The sequence below is a fragment of the Diabrotica undecimpunctata genome, chromosome 4 (genome assembly GCF_040954645.1).
Source record: "Diabrotica undecimpunctata isolate CICGRU chromosome 4, icDiaUnde3, whole genome shotgun sequence".
Taxonomy (NCBI): domain Eukaryota; kingdom Metazoa; phylum Arthropoda; class Insecta; order Coleoptera; family Chrysomelidae; genus Diabrotica; species Diabrotica undecimpunctata.
The window spans coordinates 27,968,294-27,994,997 of record NC_092806.1 but is presented as its reverse complement, the minus strand read 5'-3'; the positions used below and the strand labels follow the sequence as shown (position 1 = coordinate 27,994,997).

Here is a 26,704-nt window from a genome sequence, read left to right as displayed (position 1 = left end):
ATACTTTTTCGTTTAAGATAATATAATTTTTATTCATCTTTGATTTAGATTCCAACCTGAAACGAATTTCATTATGATATACATGTGTTAAAATTTCAATGGATCAGGCTATCAAACGTTTGGAGGCATTATGGAAATCTTTATAATATGTCTACATCTGTATTATTGATCATTCACATCATTCATTTTTCCCGTCAAACACACAACACATCACATCCCACTAAATCACACCAAAAACACAATAAATCGATACAAAATTATGTAGGCAATAAAATACATTGTAAATCAAGAGCAAACATTCTCAATTTAACATCAACTAAAATTTTTAACACAATTAACAATATCAAACTAGTTTTTGTAATATTTTTTTAATATAATAATTGCTAATATAATTACTAGTTTTTTTTTTTGGAAGCTGTTCGTTGTTGTTGTTGGCTTATTTGTTATTGTTTACCAACTTGAAGTTACATTATGCTTGTAAAATTTGGCATTTTAAAGACCACAGTTTGAGACAAATTCAGAAAAAAATGTGATTTTTTAGCACATATAATTCTTCAAATCATCAAGATAATATCAAAAATAAGAAATACAACATGTATGACTTAGTCCCATAACCTCCAAAAAGTATCATATAAACTGTATACAAACTGTACTATTTATTTTGCAATTATCTACTTTACTGCAAAGAGCTACTTCTCTTTAAACCAGGATCTTTGTTAAGCAGTGGTTTCTTATTTTAAAGATTTTAGGATTTGTGTAATTTGTTTGTAGGATGCAGTTTCAGCATTTCTTGGCATGGCTTTATTATATTCACAAATTAGAAGAAATTTCCATTCCATTTGAGTCTCTCATCATTCTCTTACACATGTTTCAAGATTTACTTTTCATCAGGAAAACTTGCGAGAAAACTGAAATGCACTGCCTACTTAGTTAGCAATTGCAGTAAAATAATATATCAAAGTATGAAATGAGTGACCTCTAATAAGGAAAATTGGAGTCAGTATTGGCAGTAATTAAAGTAAGCTGTTAATCTGTAACTATAATGGAATATAAATATTACTAATGTCGCCTGATAGCTTCTGTAGCTTTGGTTTACAGCTTACTTTTTTTTCTATCGACATCGACTTCATTTTCCCTTGTTAAAAAGGGCACTTATAGTCCAGTTGTCAGAGATTTGATATCTAAAAATCATATGAACAAGCTGAATTTTGCTGAGAATGTCAATTTTGTGACCTCAGAAGGATGCAAAAAAAATTTACCACTTCTACCCACCAGCTTCCTCCTAAAATAGCCCTTTGTAGGGGAAAACTTGGAAAAAATTGATAATTCGGAGATAATTTTGAACAAAAATGTTTATTAGCATTTTTTTTTGTATAGAATGCACCGTTGTCTTAGAAACAACACTTGAAGCAACCATTGATTTTGAATGTCATGCGAATTGAATGTCATTGAAAATACGCATGCGAAATCAATTTTAAATAAAATTTGTATCAACTTAATGGTAAAAATTCGATATCTTTTGACCAGACTGTCCTATCGACAAAAAATAAGATGCATTTTAAAGGTGAAGAGTGAAGCTTTTGTAGGCAATTTTTGTAGTTTGTCCCAAATGAAGCCAGTTTCTATAAATCTGTTAAATAAATTAACATTGTGTGATCTTTGCCATTTTTTTAAATTCTCATGAGATCAATAAAATTTATCACTTCCATTGACTGGTCGCTATGGAATCTCCATTGTTAGAGCCTAATCTTTAAAACCTATCAAACCTACCTCACCTCACAAACGATCGCGCATCATGGGAAATACTTTTACGAATATAAGTATTGGGTGGAATTTGTAGCTGAAATTGTGTAGTTTTGAATGTATTTGCGTAATCGAAAAGAAGTAGTTTTAAACATTTTGGAACAATGTTAATGTGAAAGTTTAAATTCAGTGTTCAAACTCTGATGACTGGAGTATAATAGCATGCTTTGGTACATTATTTTACTATAATTGCCCACTAGCATGTCTCTGTGCAGATTCTGTCACCTCGAAGAAGAAACAGCAGAGCACATTTTATGTCAGTGTGACAGTCTGGCAAATGTGCGGTTCTTTGCATTAGGAGAAGAAAATCCACCGGCAAATAGCTACATGGAAGGTACAATCTCCAAGCTACTAGACTTTATAAAAAGGGTCAGGCTAGAGAATGTTATCTAGGACTAGAGGACGACAATAGATCTGAAAAGGTCGCAGTTTTTAGTTATTTTGTTTATTCTTATTACATACTGGACCAAAAGAATTTTTACTTCTAACAAAAAATAAACAGTAACAATGTCCGATTTGAAAGTTAAAAAGGTAATAAACATTGCATTTTTCCCTTTATGGTATTATTTTCATACAACATTAAAAAACTAGGATATTCCATCTTATAAAAAGATTTTATTCTTTACTTACCTACATATCTTTTCAAATTGTGTAAAGCCCTACACAATTTATTTAATTCTTCAGGTTTGGAACCTTTATCATTTAGAATAACTTTTAATTCATGATCCGACTTCTCTTGAAGTTCTTCAACTGAAGCGATCCTTTGACACAGAACAAGTATGCTGGATTTATCTAAACCAACCACTTGTAACCACTGTGTCAGTGAGGGTATATGTTCTTCACAACCTTTTTTCAATTTTAATTTTATCACTAGCTGTTCTGAGAACATTGTAATAAGCTTGCCCTAAAAAAAATTGTGTTAGAACTAAAAATATAATAAAAAAGTAAGATTTAAAAAATCATCATCTATGTTTGGTCCTGGGTAAATGTTCAATTTCTGGGTATAGTCAAATACTAGATTTAATTTGTATGAATCCCCTGTTGAGTACATAAGGTAAGTTACTGTGATGTTTTCTCTCATAATCTTGAAAACAAGAGATATGTGAATGTGAAAAAAAATGTCATTTAAGAAGACAGTTTCTGATACTACAGTAAAGAGAGAAAATCATATAGTATTTTTGCATAATTTTGTTTGCCAGCTTTTTAGGTTTAGTGACAATACATTACATATAGTAACTGTTTTTTCTGCAACTGTGGCCATCTCAATTATGTATAGTAGGTAAAAGACACATAACACACTGGTCCATGTGACATCCAGTGTTTATTAATGGATTAAATGAGAATTTCTATCAAAATCCGATAGTTCTCAATTTCTTTGAGCAGTTTAAATACCATGAAAGATCCAGGTAGATGTTTATAAAGAAAAAAATATTCAAGGTCAAATGTCAAAAATCAATTTATTTCAAATTTCTTATGATTTATGTTCTGTTATCAATTTATATGTATAAAACAAGTAGGTGAATTATATTTTGAAATAATTATTAACAACAAGTTAATAAAACAATATTAATTAAATAATTTAATTCGCCATTATATATCTTCCTTTCAAATAACATATTTATGCTCCATTGAGAAAACAAAACAGGAGGCTCTATTATTTAGTTTAAGAACTACACTTGGAAGATAAATTCTTTATAGAAATGAATTTTCTATGAAGCTACATCAATATGATCATCAGTTACAGTGAATTTAAATCAGCATGAAAATGGCAAGTAATTTAGAATATTCTCATGTGTAATGTTATAAATTATAAGTATAGTATAGTTATAGTACACATTAAAACATTATTTTGTTTACAAACAATTGTTTTGACTACAAGTTCTTTATAGACATACTTTTTTCATAATAAACATTGATCGTTAAAATCAGACTAGTATTTTACTAAACAATTAAAGTGAGGGACTTTTTAAAGATCAGATTAAAGTTTCTGCATTTGTATTATGACTAACTTGCATAATTTTGACAAGGTATCTATATACATATGGCACAATCTTTTTATTTACCAATAAAACAAATATGGTAAGTATAATTCTTCTAAGTATTGAACAGTAAAGGTAAGGAGAACATCTGAATCAATGAATGCAATAGTGGGAAAGGCTGTTGGAGTATATGAAAACATCAATTAAAGTAACTTATTCATACATGATTTACATATCAAAGCAACAGTTTGGTAAGAAACATTACCTCTAGGGTTCGTATTTCTTGTTGAGTTAGTTCTGCACTTGTAGCACATTGTGTTCTCAGTCCTTCTAAACGTTGAGCAGAAACATCAATCATAGATTGGATCATATGAAGGGTTTTTCGAACTTCTTGATCTGACCCCTCATCAGCCATTACAAATATCACAGTACTGTTACAACTTAATATTTACAATTATCAAAACAATATTTACATATCAAATATACTTTTTTACAAATTACATTTAACTTTCTGCGTTTTCTGTCAATCATCTTTCACCAATTTCGAGATTTGTTCATTTTACATCACAAAAATATTCTGTTTTGTATTTACTCTTGATGTTTGACATATAGTTTCTTTCCCTGTCTAAAATTGACAGTATGAGTATGACAGTTTGTCAGACTTTCCTGGCTTATGTGTATACATAGTTGCATATATTGTGGTATAAAAAGTTTAAATTGTTTTTGGCGAATGGATTCAGTGCCTGCGCCGCAGTCATATAAATCCAAACAAACAACAATACTATATAAATATTACCCTTTCTGGGCTGTGTTCCGAGTGGTCTCTGGACGCAGAAATGTGCAGCAATCATTCCCAATGGCTGCGCCTTCGTTCTAAATCCGATTGTACCAATCCCTGGCGCAAATCTGAAGGCTCTCAGACTCTCACTGCCACCTTAAAATTCTGCGGTACAAATCACAATCACCAAATATACGACCAAGATATCCAAAGATACATTAGACCTGAACTCCGAGTAGAATCAAAAAGCATCACCCTTTCCATCTCCCTACAGAGTAGGGTAAGCAGCTACACTGAGGAACATCAGGCGATATACCCGATATACAACCGTTGCTGTCACTGCTACCAGAGAAAACCGATAAAAAGTCTGCAATTTCGATTTGTGAGATACCGTAACCAAGGGATGAATGGCTACGCGGAAGTAGTTTCGAACGGTTTCCTCGTGGACAAGGTGAACTCACAAGGAGTGAAAAGCCTTAGCTGGTTAAGCCCAACAGCCTTACGGCCATACCTGATGACGAGAAAACGGCAGTAGAAACGAAAATATAAACTGAGAAAATATTGGGTGACTAAAGCCGTGGTGAGGAAGCGGAGGTCTTGATCTTGAAGGTCACTCAAGGGAAAAATGATGCGGAAAGTGAAGAATTAACGTTGATGATAGGCAAAAAATCGACGGTAAGAAATTCTTCCAAATGAGTTCCACCTCCACGAGATCGCAGGATTTTTGACACATGATAAAATTCTGCCCTGTTTCTTGATTTTGTCCTCAAATTCTGTGTCTAGGTTTAAATTTCTAGCTCTTTCAACAAGTTGCTCCTTCCTTAGGTTCTAGAGTTGCTTTCATACGTTCATCGACAAGTTTAATTAATTACTATTTAAATGGGAATAAGCCACAATTAAAGGTTAAAATACGTTTATCCGAAGTGGAAATTGAAACGTCAATAAACGTATTTTAACCTTTAATTGTGGCTTATTCCCATTTAAATAGTAATTAATTTAAAATGCCACAAGAAAATAGCTTCAGAACAATGACAAGTTTAATTGTTTCATCGAAGAATAAAAGGTAGGTTAAGTATAATTAAGCAGACTTCATTAAAGAAATGGGGGAAAAATCAAACAAAAGTCAACAATTTAAAATATAATTTCTTAAAAAACAATTATAATTATTGTTAAATTTTTTATTCAGCAGGTTGTTGTTCCCCCTTACTTTGATTTTCCTCGTGATTACTCTGTACCGTCTCAGCTTTATCAGTTTGCTCTTTGTCCTGTAATTCCTTTTCGGTATTTTCTTCTATAAATGTTTCCTTAATTTTACTCCACCTTTCAAAGCATATAACGAGTTCACAATGTTTGGTATATGGAAACAAGTCAACAGCTACGGCACTAGTGGGCACTAACGGATCACCATGTACTTTCTTGGATTCTGATCTACCAAAATCGACGAAATTTTCAAAAGCTGCTGTAGGGTTACACGAAACATAAACAACTTTCTGAATTTTTCCAATTTTTCGAATGTGAAGAATTCCTTGCTTATCTGAAATAAAAACATTAATGTTTATTTTAAATAAAACAGCAGGGTTCAGTTATTTTCGGACAGAGTGCGCTGTATCTCTTATGTAATTACAGAATATATAGTTTTATGTTCCATGACTGTTAAATTGAAGTTTTAATGACATTTGTAAATTTGTACATTGACACAATTGTCAAAATAATAGCGTACGAAATAGCATTGTATAATATTGTTCATTGTGAACAATGAATATTACATCAATAAGAATTTGTCTTTGCTATAGAAGCAAACAGTAGTGGTAAGAAAAATGTATATAAGTTTAAGTGGTTGCAGTCAACAGGGTTCCGTTTTTATTATGAAATGCCCGCTGAAAAGCAACTTCAAAATGATTATTCTGAATTATTTCATCTGAAAAGAGTGAAGAATATATTAGCATCTATGAAATCGAGAGAATCCTTCAGAACATTTACTATTTCATTAGAAGATCATTTAAAGGAGACTTATTTTGATGCAGATGGTGATGAATTACATATTTTATCTGGACAAATATGAAATCATTAAGAAAAAAATACAGCCAACTGCAGCAATATATATCTGACATGCTATTTTTCAAATATTTAAAAAATTCATTAAATTTGGAAATCCGTGAAAAGTTTACAAGATGTTACGTGTGGTCTGTACTTTTGTATGGATGTGAAACTTGGACTTTAAACGCCGATATCATGAATAAAATCGAGGCGTTTGAGATGTGGTTGTATCGAAGGATACTAAAAATTCCATGGACTAGCAGAACCAGAAACGAAGAAGTTCTTCGAGGAATGGGACATCAACGAACTCTATTAAATATTATTAAGAGGCGTAAACTAGAATATCTTGGACATATAATCAGAGGACCAAGATATGAGTTCCTTCGGCTAATTCTCAACGGTAAAATCGAAGGAAAGAAATGGATAGGACGGAAGAAACTCTCTTGGTTGAGGAATTTGCGGCAGTGGACAGGTTTGACAGCGGACCAATTGCTACACGTAGCGCAAGACCGAGATCAGTATAACAATATTATAAGCATGGTAGTCGCCGACGTTCCGTAGGGATACGGCACTCTAAGAAGAATGCTATTTTGTTTTGGTACCCATAAAGTACTGGTCAGTCTAAGTTATTAATTTAACTCTGCATTGATGCCAATAAACAGGTGCATAAAAGGAAAGATTGAGATGTAAACAATTAACTGTAAATTGTAGAACAAATAATGTATAATAATTAAACAATGATGAAAGGGATGAAATGTAGACATATAAATTTATAAACTTTGGAGATGTAAGATAATGGTATATTTCATGTAGATGTCTCTAATATCTATTGAAATGAAAACGAATAATACAGAAAACTTCATAAATATTAATAAAACAGAGAAATGGCAATTTTAGACCATGTAATGGGAGCCAGTGTAATTTGAAAGAATGGATTGAATGTATTTCCACTCAATAATTAAGAACCCCAGTAGATAAGGTGAGAATTATTATAACTGCAACAGTTTTTTAAAAGATACAATCGAAAGTAAAGTTTAAGCAATAAGGAAATTAAACAATATGAAAAAGAACATAAGCAGTAACAATCTACAGATAACAGCAGATTATTATATATTTCATCTGATCCACATGTAACGGAACTTGAACAATTATAAAAACGCATGGCTTGGAACATCAAACGAAATGAGTCAGGTGCAAATGCAAATATTGAATATGTACACTTACGTAAACCAGCTCTTGGTGGGTCTAATACAGCAACAATGTCTTTTCCTACAGATTTAAAACATACATTTCCCAATGTGTCTTCGGCTTTACCAACAAAAAATTCCGAATTTTTAATTTCATTGATAGCTGCATTTTCTCTGGCATCGTCTATAGCTTGAGGTATTATTTCTATGCCCAAAACTTGTTTGCATTTCTAAAACGAATAAATATTATATACTACCCGAAACGATAGGATAAATAATTTGTGGAAATAATGGAAAAAACTAAGATAATAAACTTCATTTATATCCCAGTCTAGAAAAAGAAATAGGTGAAAAAAATATTACGGGGACACTGCTCATTTAGTCAACTTTCTTTCGCTGCTTTTATTTCTTTTCTAATTTTGCAATTTAAGAACTTATACTGTTCACTGTCGTTCTTATATCTTCATAATAATCTGAATGAACATTCTATATCAAATGGGAGAAATGTATTTTTGGATTTGTTTTTTTCCAGCGATAGGGAACTGAATGTTGTAAAAGCGAGTGATCCTCTACTGAACTCAAGTCTACATCATATTGCCTATGAATGTTGTTTAACAATCTCAAATATATCTAATTCGTTAAGACTAGCTTATGAGGAATTTTTTATGATTTTAAAAATGGCAATTACACTGAACTTGGGCTCTATTAATTGGCAAGATTGTTTGACTCACAATGATGTTAATGTTTCAACTAATATGCTCTATGAAATTCTTTCACTAGGAATTTTCTACCTTACACGTCTGAAGAGAAACAGAACATTAACTTTTCGTAAATGGTTTTCCCATGAACTTAGAATTTTGACATGTGAGAAAAGGTATGCTCACTAAGTACATGAAATATCGTACCGATGCCAATTGTAGTAAACTTTCTTTTCTTAGGTCAAAATGCAAACGTTTGTCTGGTATATACTTTAATAAATATATTGTAGGTATCGATGCACAGTTGAAAGACAATCCTAAACCATTTTAGAAATATTTTAATGATAAACGTTCTAGTCACAGTTTACCAAATGCTATGTTTTACAGGGATCAGTCTGCTTCTAATGGGCAAGAAATTGGTAATTTGTTCAAGGACTTCTTTCAAACTGTCTATGCCCCTGGGGTTAATCATCTTCAGATTCCCAATATCCCCATCAATAACAATGTTGGCACAAATTATAGTGTACTTTAATCAAATAAAAAGCAGATATCGAGCACAATATATTATTAAATCTTGCCCAAGTACTGTCGCTTTCAGAGCATCTTCAGGGGCATTTCGTCAAAATTTTAGGCTATCCAGCACTTCTATGAATGTTATAGAAGTTATGAGACAGAGATTATGATACACAGAATACAGTTTTTAAGAAGTTGTAGTTTGATCTCCAATAAATACCAAGTCAAGAATTGACCAGCATGACTTTGACTAGAATATATATGCTGAGTGAGCTGATTAGGTACACTGCGACTCACTGATAGCGAACTTGTCGATCCGGAGAAGGAGTCTTACAGCATGTTCAACTGGAACCACCGTTGATTCGGACTTGGAGTGTAGGGTAAGAATGGTTCCCGTTTACTTTAATAATAGCATAAGGTCACTATATCCTATGAAGGATAAAGGACAGATGAGCGGTTAGGCTTTCCATAGCCGTAAGACCTTGTCGTGTTGAAGGGGCGCTTCAATCTCAGTCGTGGTCGCAAAATCTGTGAAGTGAACACGAGTAGAAGCTAAGGATGGCTTGACTCCGAGTATAAGGCGACACCCTGATTTTATTCACCTTTTCCCAGTACAAGGAGCTTTGTCGGAAGTGACCTTGCCTTCACTAGCTTCTAATGGAATACGAATGATCTTTACGAACGAGTTTAATAGAAATATTGCTAACAGTTTGTGTTGGGTTCGTAAGTTGGTGATAAGTGGTCGAAGTAAGAGATCGAAAATTGGCAAAAAAAAATTAAAATTTGTGTTTCTCTAAACTCGAGGGAACAAAATAGACACAGTGAGAGATAAAAAGAGAAGGTTCATAAGAGTCTCTGCCAAATCAGTTTTAAAGACCTCAATTACGGTCCTACAGGCGAAGCTTCAATATAGCCTTGATACACGAGCCTATGATAGGTACATCATATCATATATTTGCCTATGATAGGTACATCATAGGCAAATCTACCGTCATTAAATTAGGTTATCAATTAGTCACTACTGGCATTCCTCAGCTAATTTCAACTCAAAGCTGAAGATTTGATTTGGAATTTATACCACGACGTGTTGTCCCTACACAAAATATTCGATATATTTATTTTATTCTACAACTTCAATTCAGACTAAATGTAACAGGATCAATGTTAATAAAAATATTATTTGATTCAGTTTGTTACCTTGGAAAAGCATAAACCTATAGTACCAGTACCACAGCACACATCGAGAACAGTTGAATCTTCTAATGGTTCAGACAATTCCATAGCCGTCTGGTATAAAACTTCGGCTCCTTTAGAATTCACCTGGAAAAAAGCTTCTGGAGATATTTTAAATTTCAATCCTAAAATGGTCTCGTAGATATGAGTATCCCCCCAGAGATGTTCTGATGGAGTTATGTCATTATTGTGGTTTCTAGGCAAAAAATCAAAATTAAAAAAACCTTAAAGAAAAAACGCATTATAGTGGTATTGCTGAGAGAAATATCCATGTGTAATTACATACAGTAATTTATACTTAATGGTAATATGAATGTATCTCCGTAAAGCATTTTTTAGCAGTTGGACTTATTGATATAAAATAATAACATGTAATTGTCAGATATTTGCTATCAGTTGAAGGTATATGTTGCTATCGGCATACTATTGGGTGTATCGCTTTAGAAAAGCTACTACATCGGCTACAAAAAAGCCATTCCAAGATGTTATAGAAAACAGTACATATCAAGATGGGACGATGATGCAGAACTATTATAGAGTTCTAAGATAAGAACAAGAAAACTCTTCATCGGATAGCTGATGAGTTGTTGTCGCTTTTGGGTGAAAAAAGGAAACAAAACAATGAACGCATACAACTGAAAACGTAGACTTCAATACATTCTTGTAGAAAAACTTAGAGTTTCCTAAGAAAACTTGGTGATGGTACAAAACTAATAAACCAGACAAGCTCATTAACTCCTGATCAGATAGCTGTCAGGAGAGTGAACTTATCCAGGAACCTATTCCGTAAAGCACATACTATTAAAGATAAAAAATAACTTCTTGAAAGGGAAACACAAGACATAAACAGTCTCTCACAGAGTTTTAGCATGGAAGAGGTTGAAACCGCAATCAAAGATTTAAAGATAGGTAAATCTCCCGGATTTAATTGATTACTTAACGAATTTTTCATTAATGTGAGATCCAAAGCAAACGAGTGGTTGCGTAAATCGTTTTCAAAAGTTCTACATAGTTGTAATGTCCTTAAGGCATTTAAAAAGGCAAACATAACCGCCATTTTAAAACCTGCCAAATTAAATGTCAAACCAGAGAACTTCAAACTCTGTGCTGTGCCAATCAACTTTTAGAGAAACTTAATTATAACAGAATCGCTGGCAGAATTTTACAAAACCTTCCTGCGGAGCAAGCTATTCTAGTCTATGGTCTAGTCGCAGATCTAGGCTATCGTCGCAAATCCCTACGCAGTATATGCTTTTGAAACGAAAATCTGACAATCTGTGTGGTTTTAATTAGACACATTTCTAAAAATAATCTTTTGTTGTGATTTATTTCACTTGCTAATATTTTTACTTGGTCATAGTTTGGAGTGTGACCCATCGTGACTGAATGTTCACTTAATGCATAGGCTTGTACTTTGTTCAGTCACTGGGTGTCAATGTCACTCTTGTGTAATATTAATCTTCCTGACATGTTCCTGGATGTTTATCCAATATATACTTTGTTGCAATTATTAAATGGTAGGAAGTACACAACACTGGATCTTTCCTTAAATTTAGGGGTATTTTTAGTTTAGTGTGTAACTGAGATACCGTTTTCATATTTCTGGTTCCTATAATATGGTATAGAGTACAGAGTATGGTACATCGTTCGTTGATTGTTGAGACCTCCATTTGTTCTGTGGTTTTGACTTTTTTGAAACACCACAAATAAGTTTGTTCAGAAGGTTAGCTGGGAATAAATTCTCATGAATTGACTGAAAGGTGAGGACACCGAAATAACAGTTACATCACTCTATTGTTACCGATTCAATCTCGAAAGGTTTGACTAATTTGTGCTCAAAAGACATATATTTTACATTTATTTCATATATATATATATATATATATATATATATATATATATATATATATATATATAATATAAAATTAGTTTTTCTTGGGTTTAGGTTCAATAAATTATATTAGATGTGGAACTAATGGAACTGGAACAAATGTCACTTCATTAATCCACACATAATTCCACATCTAACATAATTTATTGAACCTAAACCCAAGAAAAACGAATTTTATATTAAATATAGTACGGTTCAAGAAACTTATAACTTTAAAACTATATATATATACTAGATAGTAAAACCACCACAATCAAATAAAACGACAGAAAATGCTTAATTTTGGAAAAACTTATTTGACATCATGTTTTATCCAAAGCCTGATTCAAGACGACAGCTGCTTGCTTGCTTTCCACATACACTTATCTCTCAAATTCCACTTTTAACAATTAGATTTTATTTTCCTAATCAAATGAATGGTTACTTACTTTTTAACTATTTTCTGATAATATAACGATGTCACATTTGCATCCTTTCCATCTCCTTTGCTGAAATATTCAACGAGATCTTGTTTGAACTTGCTTAATTTTTCTTCGTCCAAGTCTTGCGGATGTATTCCGACTACTAACATTAGTTGGTTTGGTGCTGATCTCGCCATTAATTGACGAAAGTGACCTGTATGTATTTCTGGATTAAAAACGCTTAGATCGGAAGATCTCACAAAATTCTGAAACACCTACAATAATACTCATTTCATAAAAAAGAAATTTAGCCAAAAAGTGAACTAGGTCTATTTTGTTACGTTAAAAATACCTAAATGATATACCATCCCACGGCTTCGAGAAAACCAAGCTGTGTAAATCCAACAATTTATTAAACCAGAATATTATTAGCTAACCAAATCAATACGGGCGATAAATACTAATACAAATACTAATATTAACTAATATACTAAAAAAAATTATCATCATCGTTAATGGTGCTACAGCCCTACAGTAGAGTCTTGACCTTCTTAAGTTTATTTTGCCAGTCAGCCCTCTCCTTGTAAACCGTTCGTCTACAGTCTACCCTCCCTTTAAGCTTTTTCCTATCTCTGCCTCTACTTCCACCGGCTGTGTCATAAACATTCGTATAAGAGGGTTGTTCTGATACGATCTTGCTATGGAACTGTAATAGGTAAAATACTAAATGACTTACTAAGATAAGTTTGATAAAAGTGGCATCTGCTGCCTTTGAAACGTCGAACTCATTTGGAAGAATAAAACTTGAAAGGGGAAACAAGTTGGAATAACAATGATTCAGAATTGTACAGCCAACTCCAATTATCATAAATTTGTAGCCGGTTGCGCGAATTACATATTATCGTCTCCACTTAATGGTCAGGTAACAGATCGGCGAAACAGGCTGAGTTGACATTGATTCCGTAGTGTATCTACAAAGTGTTCGTTACTGATGTGTTAGTTTTATTTGTTATTTAGCAAGACTGCAACCACGACTGCTTCAAACAATCACCATCGAACAACCAGCACCAAGGGAGATGGAACAACTAATGAGAGATTGCAGAATAAATGGACTGAAACTGATCATCGGCTGTGATGCAAATGCGCACTACCTGATCTAAGGCAGTACAAACAGCAATGAAAGAGGTAAGCCATTACTAGAGTTTGTCAAGAAATATAATTTAGACATAATAAATGTAGGAAACAAACCAATTTTCGTAACTTCAAGATAAAATAGGTTCATAACAGTCGCCTCTACTCACTTGGCACTGGACTATCTGGTACAGTGGGTGGAATACATTCTAAAAAACCAAGTGATGATGTTGGGTGCATTTCTCGATATAGAGAAAACATTAGACCTCCAACGAAGCAATCATAAGGGAGATTAACCTAAAAGGAACAGATGAAAAAAGCTACAGATAAACAAACCGCATGCTGGGGAGTTGTGTGATATATGCAGTGTCAATAAGGAAAGTCAGAGGCTGTACGCAGGGGGAAGTTTTATCTCCTCTCTTGTGGAATCTGATCATGAATGGGCTGATGGCTAGACACAGTAATGACAGACATCGTGTCCTATGCAGATGATCTGGTCATCTTAGCTCACGGCAAATTTAATGCAACAGGCTCCTTCCCCAAGTACAAAATTATGAAATTTATCGGGAAGAATGTAGGGGGATTACGAACTAAGAATGAATGGTACTAATCTAAATCTAGTTCGAGAAAACTTGCACAACAGAATGATTAGATCACGACATAATATCATCATAAACGACGGTCTATAATAGACGGTATCCCTAAAAAAATACGTTTCATTGCCACGATTTACTTCCAATGACCTAAAATGCAAAATGAATTTTAAAACCGGCTCATAAAAAAAAAACATAATAAATTGACAAATAAATCCGCTAAATTAGGCAACAGGAAATAATATATTTAAATTAGCTTTAAATATTGTTCTGAAGCTATTTTCTTGTGGCATTTTAAATTAATTACTATTTAAATGGGAATAAGCCACAATTAAAGGTTAAAATACGTTTATTGACGTTTCAATTTCCACTTCGGAAATCGTTCTCAAAATAAAAACATTAGTAAATAGTAATTTACTAATGTTTGTATTTTGAGAACGATTTCCGAAGTGGAAATTGAAACGTCAATAAACGTATTTTAACCTTTAATTGTGGCTTATTCCCATTTAAATAGTAATTAGCTTTAAATAGAACACAAATAATACAGACATAGTTGCAACTTTAACAAACGAAGCAAAAAATAAAAATGGGTAACAAATAAAAAAATTATCAATAACTTTGTAGTATGAACCACAAAATTAAAAATAATTAAAACTAAAATTAGGAATATAACAGGTGCTTTCAAGACCAACCTATAAAATTGTAGACAAAGGCGCACAAAATTTGAAAATAACAAGACCCAATCAGTATTTTCCGATCAATGTGACAATGATGATGAAAACTTTTTCTTTCAAAACTTACTTTAACAGCAACTTTCATTGATTCAGGTATGTGGATAAGACCATCTACTGGTCCAACACCAGTAGTACCATTAACATAACTTCCTATCCTAAATCCTACAGTTGACAGATTCGTTTCCTCATCAATTCCAACTGTGAATTCACATTTATTCCTATATCTACAAAAAATTGCATTAAACATTTTATAATTTCTGAAAGATGTATAATAATTTATACTTACCCTGTATTCTCATTAGAATATCTTATATTGCTTAAATTACAAGGTAAACCATTGTACAATGCTTTTTGGTTCACAATCCACTTTTGAAGATCTGGATTATTGTGTGCAAGAGCATTCCCCATTCTTTTCAATAAGTTTTTGATATTAGTTTGTTTCAATTCCAACTAGAATTGCAAAGAAAATATAAAAATAATTGTTTAATTCATACAAAATAGACATAATTGCCATTCAAGAAATGAGGTGGATTAGAAATGATTTAATGGAAAAAATTCACCATAAGATCACACCTTGGGTACTGAATTCATAGTAAACAAAAGAGTAAGATGTAATACGAGATTTCAGACCATTAGCCCCAAGAATGTGTTGCTTATGAAGTTAAAGAAGAGTTACAGTCATGCCCAAAAAATAATATAAAAATATCGAAAACCCCTCAAGAACTTTCCCTTTATTCATTAAATAGTTGCAGTAAAACTGATGATCATCTGTCACCAGTTTACCATAACAGTTTTTAACTATGTTTTCTCAAATATTAAATAATAATCCTTGTATCGGCATTAAGAAATATTTATTAGTTATTTATTTATTTAATTTCAATTGTATTAGATTGTTTTTCATTTAAGTTTTATTTTGTTTTGTTTTATCAATTTTAAAGTCATATTTAATAATCACACACATATAATATTGGCATAATTGCTATATATTCTGTACCAGACAGCACCCTAATACGGGTTATTATATTTTCAGCATTTAGTTTACCATGTACCGTTGACCTGAAGATGCATACAACATATTCAAGATTTAAGATATAATAATAATCTATGAAGACCTAAACCCAACAGTTGGAATAGAATACCAATTCCAACCCACGATAGGTAAGCATAGTCTATATGAGCAATCAAAAGAATGGCGATAGGTTAATAAACCTAGCAAGAGCACTTAAAAGGTTCTAAACATGAACTATACAATGTAGAAGGACTCAAAAATATAAAAAAAATATAAACATAAAACTGGAAAACATCATAAAAGAAGCAGCTGAAGAAGTAGTAGGCATGGGAAGTAATCAAGGAAGAACAAGAAAAAATAGGACAACAGGAGCACAGAATCCGACAAGCAAAGGAGGAATATAAACAACTACATAAAGAAGAAAAAATATCCACTGAAGAAAGAAAATATGAACAAACAACCTCAAGAACTACAAGAATTAAGTAAGCCAATGTTGAAAGTTTTACCACAAACTGAACAAAAGCAGAAAAGAATTCAAACTGAGAACAAAGATATGTAAAGCTAAGGAGGGTAATATACTGACAGAACAGCAAGAAATACTAAGAAGATGGATAGAACATTTTAAGGACAACAGAGAAAAGAGTTCTAAGGAAGTGAACAGAGATTTTTTTAAACTTGTGTTATTGATACAGATCCAATCAGAAGAAATTTTTAGTATCAGTTAGAGAGGGCATCAGTGATGGAAACAATTTCTACAATATACACTGGAGAGCAAAAATTTAAGTCACATTTAAATTTTGTGTTTTGAGGTAGTAATTTGTTTACAGTTGTATCAATTTCTTAGTAGGCACTGATTTATTGCTTTCTGAGAATTGATGTATCATTTATTATTGTTATCTGTGGTTGTTCTGGAACTGTGATAGTTTAGTCACATGCTGTCATCATATTTACGACATTTATGACTTTTTTCTGAAATTTCTGCATTCACTCTGGTGGAATCTTTAGAGTTAATTGCCAATTTTTCAACTAAGTGTTGTTTTTTTTTGTGTAAAACCTATCGGTGGTATCATGTATTATTGATGGTGTATATCTAATGAATCATAATGCCTTTAGATCCTATATTATAAATAAACATAAATAGAAAACAGAAAATGACAGGCTTTTATGAATTCACCAGTTGTATGTCTTACCTGTTCCTCATAGGGTACATTCCAGAAGGGGATTGTAGAATTTTTTAACCTCTCTTCTTGGCTACCATCTAGTTTTTGTTTCTTTACTTGTTGTTCTTCTGAATCCTCCTTTCTCTTCTTTACTAAAGGATCAGGTGCAGGTTTAGCTTTCTGAAATACACAGCTGTAGTAAGAAATACATAATAAAGGGGTATTATAAGATAACAAACATAACAACATTGTTTTAATGAAATTTACAAATTTTACTAAAATAATAATAATATACTTAATTGGCATTCGTGTAAATGTACTTTTGAAACTCTAGAGCTAGCCTGTGTATACTCATGGCCATATACCTTCTGCTTTACACCTTTAAAAACTATGATTTTATAATCTTCATGGAATTATAGTATGTAATAAATTATTGTATTGTGGTTAAATCTATATTGTAGGAGTCAAAAACTATGGTTTAGAATTCCTTTTCTTTTATCTTCATTTTTTCTCAGTTTTTTGGACCTCACAACAGGCACTAATTGTGGTGTCTGTGGACATGGAATTAATATATGGGATCACTTTTGAGTAATAAAAAAACAATTATTTTTCTCACCCAATAGCATCTATCACTGCAAAAACAGTCTTTTTTGACTTTATATAATAGCATGTCTAATTATGATCCCCAGTAACATATAAATGGAGAAAGAACTTGTATGATATGCCTAGCAAAAATGTGATATTCACATATTCCAAGCTGTCAAGATTTTTGGCACCTACCAAAAAGGTGTAAGTCCAATATAAATTCACCTAGCAGAAGTTGTGACATAAATTTGAACACACCTTTAGACCTTTCTTTAAGGGTATAAAGAATCACAACTATTATTTTATAGGAAAAATTTTTGCCAATCTATTACACAAGCTCTTCTGAAGCAAATTCTTCCACTTATCTCTTCATCCTGTGTCATTACAGCTCCACTTATCTACAGATCACAGATCCAACATATTTTGTAACATTCTGATGTTTCATTATTTTAGAAAAATAGGTTTCAACAAGCCGTTATGACAGATACTGGCTGCAAATATGTTATGCCTGGTGAAAAACCTAATGACTGAAAAATATAAAATTTGTATATGAAACAACTAGAGATTAAACTATTTGATATATGCTATATCAACTGGAATTCTTAATTGACTCATTTTAGCTAAAAATAAAAGAATTTAACAATACTCCTAATTATAAAGCCTAAAATAATTATCTAGAAAAAACTTACCATAACCTGCAACTCTTTTCCTTTCCATTTGTATTTAGAGAGGACTTGCATTGCATTGTCCCTATCTTCATTATTTCTAAAGCAAACAAAGGCAAAGGAACTATTTTTTCTAGTTGTTTTAATTTTATTGGAATTTAGTTTCAATTTATCATTTAGAAGCTTCCGAAATTCCTACAATAATATAAAATAATTATAATCAATTCAAATTTAAACGCTGTTTCAAGGAATTTTCTTAATTAAAAATATGGAGTTTCTAAAAATCAATTATGTATAATGTCACTGCTACAGAAATTAAAAAATTATGTGAAAATACTGTATTGTTTTTTTGCTTCTATAATTTCCTTATGCCTCTAAGGTTGAAAGAAATTATACTGAGATTTTAAATTTTGAACTAAACCCATTTTTCAACAAGTTGTTTTGATTTTGTTGAAAACAGCTTTTACTGCTTTTTAAAAAATTGTGCGAAAATACTGTATTGTTTTTTTGGTTCTATAATTTCCATATGCCACTAATGTTGGAAGAAATTAAACTAAGGAGATTTTAAATTTTGAACTAAACCTATCTTTTTTTCAACAAGTTGTTTTGATTTTGTTGAAAACAGCTTTTACAGGCACAGTGGTGGATAATATATTATATTAATCAATAAGGGGGAAACAATAATATTTACATTAGGTAGGGTAAAAAAGTATATACTTAATAAAAACCCAGTTTTTACATTTTCAAATAAATATATACTGATAAATATATTATAGTAAACCTAAGATAGATTAAAATAAATGTTAGAAAATTAATTTTTATGTTATTTATTTAACATTGTAGATTAAAATTAGCAAAAGAAGAGTAACTGAGTAACAGCAACTAAACAATAAGTAACATAACTCACATTTATGCCATAATATTTGGGCATATTTTTAACTTCAATTTTAAAATTTTCTGAAGAAAAATCTCTATCCAAATAAGCATATGGATTTTCTTCTTTAACTGTATCATTTTCACTTTTTAATGAGGATTCCATACTTGATATTAAATGAAACAAATATTGTAATCCCAAATATTTATAAAATCAACACCACAGACCACTAATAACAGGTTAGGTGATCTGTGATCAACACATTTGTATTTGTATAGGTTAGATTGTTAGATATGCCTTTTCATCTTCTTTTCGTCAGTAACTATTTCACCTCTTAGAAATTGGCACTTAACCAGTTTATTGCTTTTGGGATTATATAAATATAATATAAAATTGAAATCAAATCGACAATTATTTTAATTTTAAAGCACACTTTCTTTTCTAGTGTTGTTCAATGAAATTTAGGTGTTGAATTCAATTTGAATTTAAATTGAATTGAATTCAATTCAATTTAAATCAAGGATCGTAACGAGTTTTTTGACATTTGTAACTGTTCTCTGATCCATGTGACTTTAAAATAGAAAAATTAGGACACGAAAGACATGTGACACATGTTCTACCTACATGTTAAGTTCATGCCGTTTAAGTGAGGTCTAAAGTTAGAATTTATAAGATAATATTTAATTTATAAATAAAAAAATTCTTTCTGGTGAATTTTTAGTGATTAGAAGGCATAAATGAAGCTTGCAGACGATTATGAACATATCAATTTATTAATAAATACATACATAACTCTTAGTTTCAAGAAACCCGACAGGTCAGTAGACTTACGGAAATTTGTTGAAGAAGTACATTCTATATTTCAAACTAATGACATAAAATATTCCAAAACAGAAATCCTCACAACATGGAAAGATTTAGTAGAAGATTATTATTACTACAAGAAAAACTTTACAAGTGAATATGCGAGTAACGCATGGAATTTCTTTGCCTTAATGGATCATTGTTTTGACCCCAAAGATACATCTAAAAAGTTTAATTCTACTTTGACTTTTTACTTAATTGATTGTATGAGTAACCATAGAGATGTTATAGCGAAAAAAGGACTAACCTCAACTGTTTTATCTAGTGTTGAAAATGATTTCAAGTAAGTTTTGGAGTAGGTATATTTGAACATTAATTATTTTTTACTTTCTTGACATCATTATATAATAACACAATAATATCTCTTATCAGAAAAAAAGAAAACTATTAATATTTTAGTTTTCAGATCTGAAGTTATATTAAAATAGTATTTGTAGATTTACAATGTTATGTTGTATATATGTAATTATTGCAAATCACAATATGACATAATATTGCAAACTATTGGATAATAATGTTAATTCTAATTTTCTAATTTTTCATGTTTATTTCAGAGAATTGGGAAACAATGATATAAATCAGAATGATATTTATATTCAATGGGAAATTCTGAAACAGTCATTTAGAGAAAGCAGGTTACTTATAAAACAAAGATGTAGAAACATTAAGTTAAATGAGTTTTATGATGCCATGAGAATATTTTACCAAAGTCCATCATTTCATGCTTCCAAAAACTATAATGGTCCCGTAAAGAGAAGAAATGGTGCAGATCAGTGTGAAGGTATTAGTAAAAGAATGGATTTAAAAAGTGAGGATGTTAATAGACCTTTCAATACAGAACTGAAAGAGCAGCTACTTATCTATATTAAAAGTAAAAAGAATACACTTGGATTCAACAAAGAACTGACACCATCATTTTTGAATTATATAGTTGAAGAATTTAAAAAAATTGGCTATAATTTTACTACAGAAGCTATTAATAATGAGTGGAATGATCTGTATTACAGGTAGCTTTGCTTTATTAGTTTTTCTAAATTAGAAATTTATCCTGTTTGGTTTTATTATATTTCCTATGCCAACTTTTAAAAATCCTGATACTTTTTTAAATATAGTATATAAATTTCTAAAATTGGGTATAATCTCCATTGATTGGAGTGTAGCCCAATGTAATCAAATATTAAAATAGAATATTTTTAAGAGTTTCAAATTTAGGTGCTGTTTGTATAGGTTATTTCACAATGTGTTACAAATTTTCAGTAAAAAATACAAAATATTACTCTTATTTTTTTGTTTTCATTGTTTTTGTATATTTTTTTATATCTATGGGATCATATTTTGGTAAATGGTTTATAATTTATATTGTTTTAGGTATGAATTATTAAAATCAAGTGAAAAACCATATAACTGGAAATTTTTCTCAGAATTAAATGATATATGTAACCATACCGAATCAGTGGTAGTAGAGAATATAGAAAACAGTGCAGACTTAGAAAAACTTACAGGTGTGGATGATACTTATTTAAAGAAATACTCTGATATACCTGAATTAAGAGAATTGATGCTCGAAAATAATTTGTCAGGAGAAGAAGTGACATATTTATTAAACTCGATTGAAACTTGAAATGTTAGTGATAAGTTTTCAGGAAAAGAATGTCACAGTAGAAGAAATTTAGTTTGCATAAATAAATTTTGAAAGATTTGTTTTTCATAGGGCAATGCCCAGAGTTTGTTTACATTGAAAATAAAGCAATTGATTTATAATATGTGTTTATTTTCTGTGTATCTTGTAAACCTTGTGAGAATTTTTAGTTTAACTTTTAAATCAACTGATTTAATTTTGATCCAAACCTAGTATTTCAAAACCCACAAGCATTCCAATACATGTAACAAACAAAAAACGAATAAGAAATCCTGAAAAGGAAAACGACATTAGGCCACTAGTGGCTGCAAAAGCCACTCAAACAAAAAAGCTCATTAAGCTCAAGTAAATAATCAACAAAACACACTTAGTACATTTACAAAACATATCAAGTGGCCACAAATAGCCATCTATAATGTAGGTGTAGGATAACACATTTAGGAACTACAGAAAAATCATAAATAACAAAAACAATCAAAATTTTGATCAGCTGATTACAGATCAGCTTTGAAAAGTGCTGAAGTTAGTTAATATGAAGGATTTTTTGTACATGCCGGCCAAGGCATACGATGAAATACCACTGCCGACGTTTGTAAAGTCTTGGAAAAAAAAAACACTAGGAATCCTAAGATTTCCTACTTGGCGAAACTACTACTACTACTACTTGGCTAAAAATCTAATACCGTCATTATGTCTTGGAAAAAACTTTGACCAAATATAGAAGATAAAATTGACCAAGCAAATCATCAGCAGACGAGCCAAACAACATTCTTGTTAACGAACCTGATGACAATGCAGCTCTATTGCACGACCTTCAGCAACTACCAAACTGTGGTCCCATTTTTGAAGAAAATGTTTTGGAGTGGATCAACTTTGAAAAGGAGCTACACAACGAGGATTTGAACGACGACGAAATCGCCGAGTGTGTCATTCGCCAAGAAAATGAGAAGGATAACGACACATATGCTGCTGAGAATGAAGAGGAAGATGAAGAAAATAAAATGAGCCACGCTGAAGCCAAAGCAGCTTTGCAACTGGCAGCTACCTACGTCGAACAGCAAAAAGAAGCAACTGCCATCGATGTAATGATTAATAAAAAGTGACGTGACTTTGCACATCAAAACATTTAAACATCAAAAATCATTAGAAAAGAAAATTCAGAAAAAAATTACTGACTTTTTTTAAGTGTTTAAGAAGCCAAACCACCAATGTGCAATAATATTAAATTTTATTAGGCCTAGAGTTCTGTAAGTATTGTTTTATAGTATTTTTGTAACAGTCTATCTTTTCATATGTGTTAAATATATGTCAGAGTATTCCTCTGTGTTGTCTTCTACTTAATGTACAAGTGTTTTGTTTTTGCTAGATCCATATAAACAATAAATGGGCATTTTTTAGATAAGCATCGGTTAGTTCGGCCTAGGGTCCGGTCCAGAAGTGGCCGAACTTACGGGAGTCTACTGCAAATGTAGTTTGAATGAATTTTTCTTTATTTAAAAAGCTAATAAATGTTTATTCTTTATCTCTTGGTACCTACTACTGACCTGGCCGACAACGCTCCAAAACGTATATACCTATCGCCTATACATTCATCCGAAGCAATGGGCAATTCTTCTAACGACCGGCTCATTGTTTTTAAGTTAGAAAATCGGGCGGTAGATGATGAATTGCCATGTCTGTGAAGATGTCCGAAGCATTATAGGCTAGTTTTAATATATATGATATTATTGCTAATTTCGTAATTACAAAAGTTGTGTTTTTAGGCGTTTTAATTAAAGTAGGTAGATTTTTTTAATGTAGTTTAAAAAGGCATTTTTTTGTTTATTTCATATACATATTTTGGAATTTCTCTAATTATCAGAAGCACTTATGTAAATTAGTTTTTATATTTAATCAGTGGTCCCTCCATGTTGAGCCTGTTAGCCTACCAAATAAAGTTTTGAGTTATACAGGAATATTTTTTATAATAATCAAATGTAGGTAGGTATATCATCTTTACAGAAATAGTGGTTACTGCACTTATGTACTTAAAAAAAGGGCCGTAAATCATAATGTGTTGGACTACTTTATTCGTAAGGGAGATGTCAGAACATTATCGGTACTTTCTTTTAGGCAACAGATTATTCGAAAAGCCTTGGTCGATTGACTGCAACATTGCACAAAGAAATGGAGACCTATTTAAAGGAATATGTTTTAGAGATGGAAGATCGACTATTTGGTATGCTGGCGAGCATAAAATGGTAAGTCTTTTTTGCTAACTTAGCTGGGTTTTCATCCTTCTTTTGTCTCCGGTCTCCGAAACGTATGAATGTACTGAACAATGTTGTAAAGAAACGTCTCTTTCGGGGATCGGATACTCGTTGAACATTCAACAACCGAGCTGTAATTACCATTTTCAGTCACAAAGACGACGATTTCTGCCTAGCGAAACCGAATTCAAATTTATTCAAATTTTTACCACTGTGTTTCCTAAAATTTGCGAAACAAACAGCTGGATAAATTACTCGGCAAGGGAATCTAAAATTGCATTCCACATGCCGTTCATCCTGGTCAAAATTCGTAGTGAATTCAGTTTCTTGTACTCCAAATGAAGTAAGTAATAAAACATAATGACGGTATTAGATTTTTGTTTTGATACAGGGCAGCGACAACCGCTGATATGTATTTCGACCTCTTTAGGTCTCGTCAGAACGGTATACAGAGCAGTGGCTATACCGTTCTGACGAGACCTAAGGAGGTCGAAATACGTATCAGCGGTTGTCGCTGCCCTGTATCAAAACAAAAATCTAATACCGTCATTATGATTTATACAAGAATTTAAAAATTAAATTCAAATTATCAGAGATAAGATAATGATTGACTATAAGTAACTATTCACATTACGTTAGGAATGTCCTACGGTTAATTTTCGCAAGAGATTCCTGGTTCGAAAAAATACAAAATTAAATTTCTATTAAAAAAAATTACTTTTGTATTAAAATACACAAATAAGACTTAAAAGTTTTATTTAATTCAGTATGCTTCGGTGGTACAAATTCGACTGACTAACCCTAACTATATCTACATAACCCTAATATTAATATTGCTATATTCCCTACATTCCCAGACGAAAAAGTTGCCTTCACCAGCCCTCGGATAGAGAGGCGATGCGCTGATTAGGGAATTTTTTAAATAAACATATTAAATAGTTACTCGACAATTGAGGATCGACTTTCATTCACGGTCGATTTAACTCTTGCGGCATTATTCGATCCCAAATTATTTCCTGAATACAGCTTACTTTTGTACACATTATCCATTTGTAGATGCCACCAAATTAAAATCCGAGTTAGTGTACTATTCGCTAGAACTGACTTTGGAACGGCGAGTGGTCTTGTGCCATTGCTTGAGGTCTTTGTTGAAAACAATCTTACAAATTTTAGTCTCATAAAATTAATTAACAGGCAATTACATGCCCAACTCCTATGATATCAGTAAAAGCAGGGAGATCATTTTCAACTCTAAAGAGGATAAAAACATTTCTGCGGAATACGACGTCAGAAGAACGACTCAATGCCCTAGCGATGCTATCTATTGAAAAACAATTAATATCCAATTGCCTCAAATTTAATGAACTCATAATTGACCATTTTGCAAGCCAGAAAACACGCGTCATTGAACTTAACTACAAATCCTGCGTCTAAAATACAATAATGCTAATTAGAAACTGTTTAGGGTATAAGACAATTTTTTATATTGAAGTGATCATGTGCCTAGAAGTATTGTGAACTTATATATACTAATAAACCAGGACTATTCACTATTCACTAGAATCCTAGATAGGTAGCAATCCTAGGTATATGGGTAAGTTTGCTGTGAAAATGTAGCTAGCAATATTGATCTTCTACTAACATTTTTTGGTTGTTCATAATTTCGTATTTGCCGCTCAAAATAATAGTGCCCTACCAATAATTTTACTCACAAGCCGCCACTGCAAAAACCTACTGTAAAGCATTCATGAAGCATTTCTGAAATGCTTTCAACAGTTACCAGAATGGTTGCATTTCATTTCGAGTCTCTCGCCATCCTCCTACACGTGTTTCAACTTTTAAGTGTCATCAGGAAGACTTTGCTGAGGACTGAATTGAACCGACGTTGTCAGCTTGACGGGTAGGTACCTGAATTTATTTCTTCTTCCGATGTTAGTTTATTCTCAATTTTTATTCTGGTTTCGTTCTTGGTAATAATGTCTTTAATTATCTTTATCGTCTTTTTTGGCTGATTTTTCTCCTTTAGTAATCTTAATACATCTTCTAATTTGACCTAAGTAATCGAAGGTTTTAGTCAAATATATTTGTAGGTTTATTATATTCCAATTGTTTTCTCGATAATTTGTCTGACGATTCAAAAATCCTGGACCAGGCCTTTTAATTTTTGACATCTCATTTATACTTTTGAATTATTGTAGAAGTTGCAATGAAAATAGATCTCTGTTTTGTCTACCGTCCAATATCACCCATGAGCTTCAACTAATTTATAAAGCAGTCTTCAGGAATTTCGAATCTTACTGGGATGAGGAGGTGTTAAATTTTTGGGTGAACTATAATAACGAACGTACCATCAACCGAGCAAGATTTGGACAAATATTTACGCCGGTTTGGAAAAATGCAATGACGCAAAAAAATATTTGTTCTGGATTTGAAGCAACTGGGATATGGACATTCAATCCAAATGCTATTCCGGATGCTGCCTTTGCCCCTAGTTGTCTGACACGAGACATTGAAACAATCGTCGAAGATTTTCAAGAAAATCCTGTAATCGAACCAAAAATTGAACCAACTGGTAAAAAAGCTGCAAAAAAGTGACACAGAGTCATGTGACGGACTAAGTGCAAGTTTTATTTCCAGTGGTTTTCTGATTACACCGAAGTTAAAAGTATCAACAAAAAAAC

The 26,704-nt window shown here is 31.8% G+C and overlaps 3 protein-coding genes across 3 annotated transcripts in view; 1 reads left to right on the top strand and 2 right to left on the bottom strand.

Moving 5' to 3' along the window:
- The window catches only part of ksr (kinase suppressor of ras), a 60,263-nt gene extending 55,927 nt beyond the window's left edge, over nucleotides 1-4,336 (bottom strand). The window contains exons 1-2 of the mRNA XM_072529202.1: nucleotides 4,048-4,336; nucleotides 2,434-2,707 (exon numbers count right to left, since the gene is read on the bottom strand). Of these exons, the coding sequence (XP_072385303.1) occupies nucleotides 2,434-2,707; nucleotides 4,048-4,197 (424 nt within the window). The 5' untranslated portion in view covers nucleotides 4,198-4,336. The remainder of the gene's footprint in view (nucleotides 1-2,433; nucleotides 2,708-4,047) is intronic.
- A 1,349-nt stretch (nucleotides 4,337-5,685) lies between these two features.
- On the bottom strand, nucleotides 5,686-19,491 carry LOC140439355 (tRNA (uracil-5-)-methyltransferase homolog A). Its single transcript, XM_072529203.1, has 9 exons — nucleotides 19,305-19,491; nucleotides 18,422-18,592; nucleotides 17,178-17,327; nucleotides 15,265-15,428; nucleotides 15,046-15,202; nucleotides 12,548-12,795; nucleotides 10,193-10,424; nucleotides 7,822-8,014; nucleotides 5,686-6,094 (listed from the first exon to the last, which is right to left on the bottom strand). Exons 1-9 carry the CDS (start codon nucleotides 19,434-19,436, stop codon nucleotides 5,739-5,741), a joined length of 1,803 nt encoding a protein of 600 aa, XP_072385304.1. The 5' UTR covers nucleotides 19,437-19,491; the 3' UTR covers nucleotides 5,686-5,738.
- A 355-nt stretch (nucleotides 19,492-19,846) lies between these two features.
- LOC140439357 (uncharacterized) lies at nucleotides 19,847-21,896 on the top strand. The gene is made up of 3 exons (XM_072529206.1): nucleotides 19,847-20,418; nucleotides 20,690-21,142; nucleotides 21,504-21,896. Exons 1-3 carry the CDS (start codon nucleotides 20,009-20,011, stop codon nucleotides 21,754-21,756), a joined length of 1,116 nt encoding a protein of 371 aa, XP_072385307.1. The 5' UTR covers nucleotides 19,847-20,008; the 3' UTR covers nucleotides 21,757-21,896.
- The last annotated feature ends 4,808 nt before the right edge of the window (nucleotides 21,897-26,704 follow it).

Bases quoted from the DNA above. Each gene is read 5' to 3' on its own strand.
- LOC140439355 (XM_072529203.1), bottom strand. From the start codon at position 19,436: ATGGAATCCTCATTAAAAAGTGAAAATGATACAGTTAAAGAAGAAAAT. The intron at 15,429-17,177 runs GTAAGACATACA...TTGCAATTCTAG, and splicing joins ATGTACCCTATGAGGAACAG to TTGGAATTGAAACAAACTAA. The intron at 6,095-7,821 runs GTAAGTGTACAT...TTTTTATTTCAG, and splicing joins CCCACCAAGAGCTGGTTTAC to ATAAGCAAGGAATTCTTCAC.
- LOC140439357 (XM_072529206.1), top strand. From the start codon at position 20,009: ATGAAGCTTGCAGACGATTATGAACATATCAATTTATTAATAAATACA. The intron at 20,419-20,689 runs GTAAGTTTTGGA...TGTTTATTTCAG, and splicing joins AGTGTTGAAAATGATTTCAA to AGAATTGGGAAACAATGATA. The intron at 21,143-21,503 runs GTAGCTTTGCTT...ATATTGTTTTAG, and splicing joins TGGAATGATCTGTATTACAG to GTATGAATTATTAAAATCAA.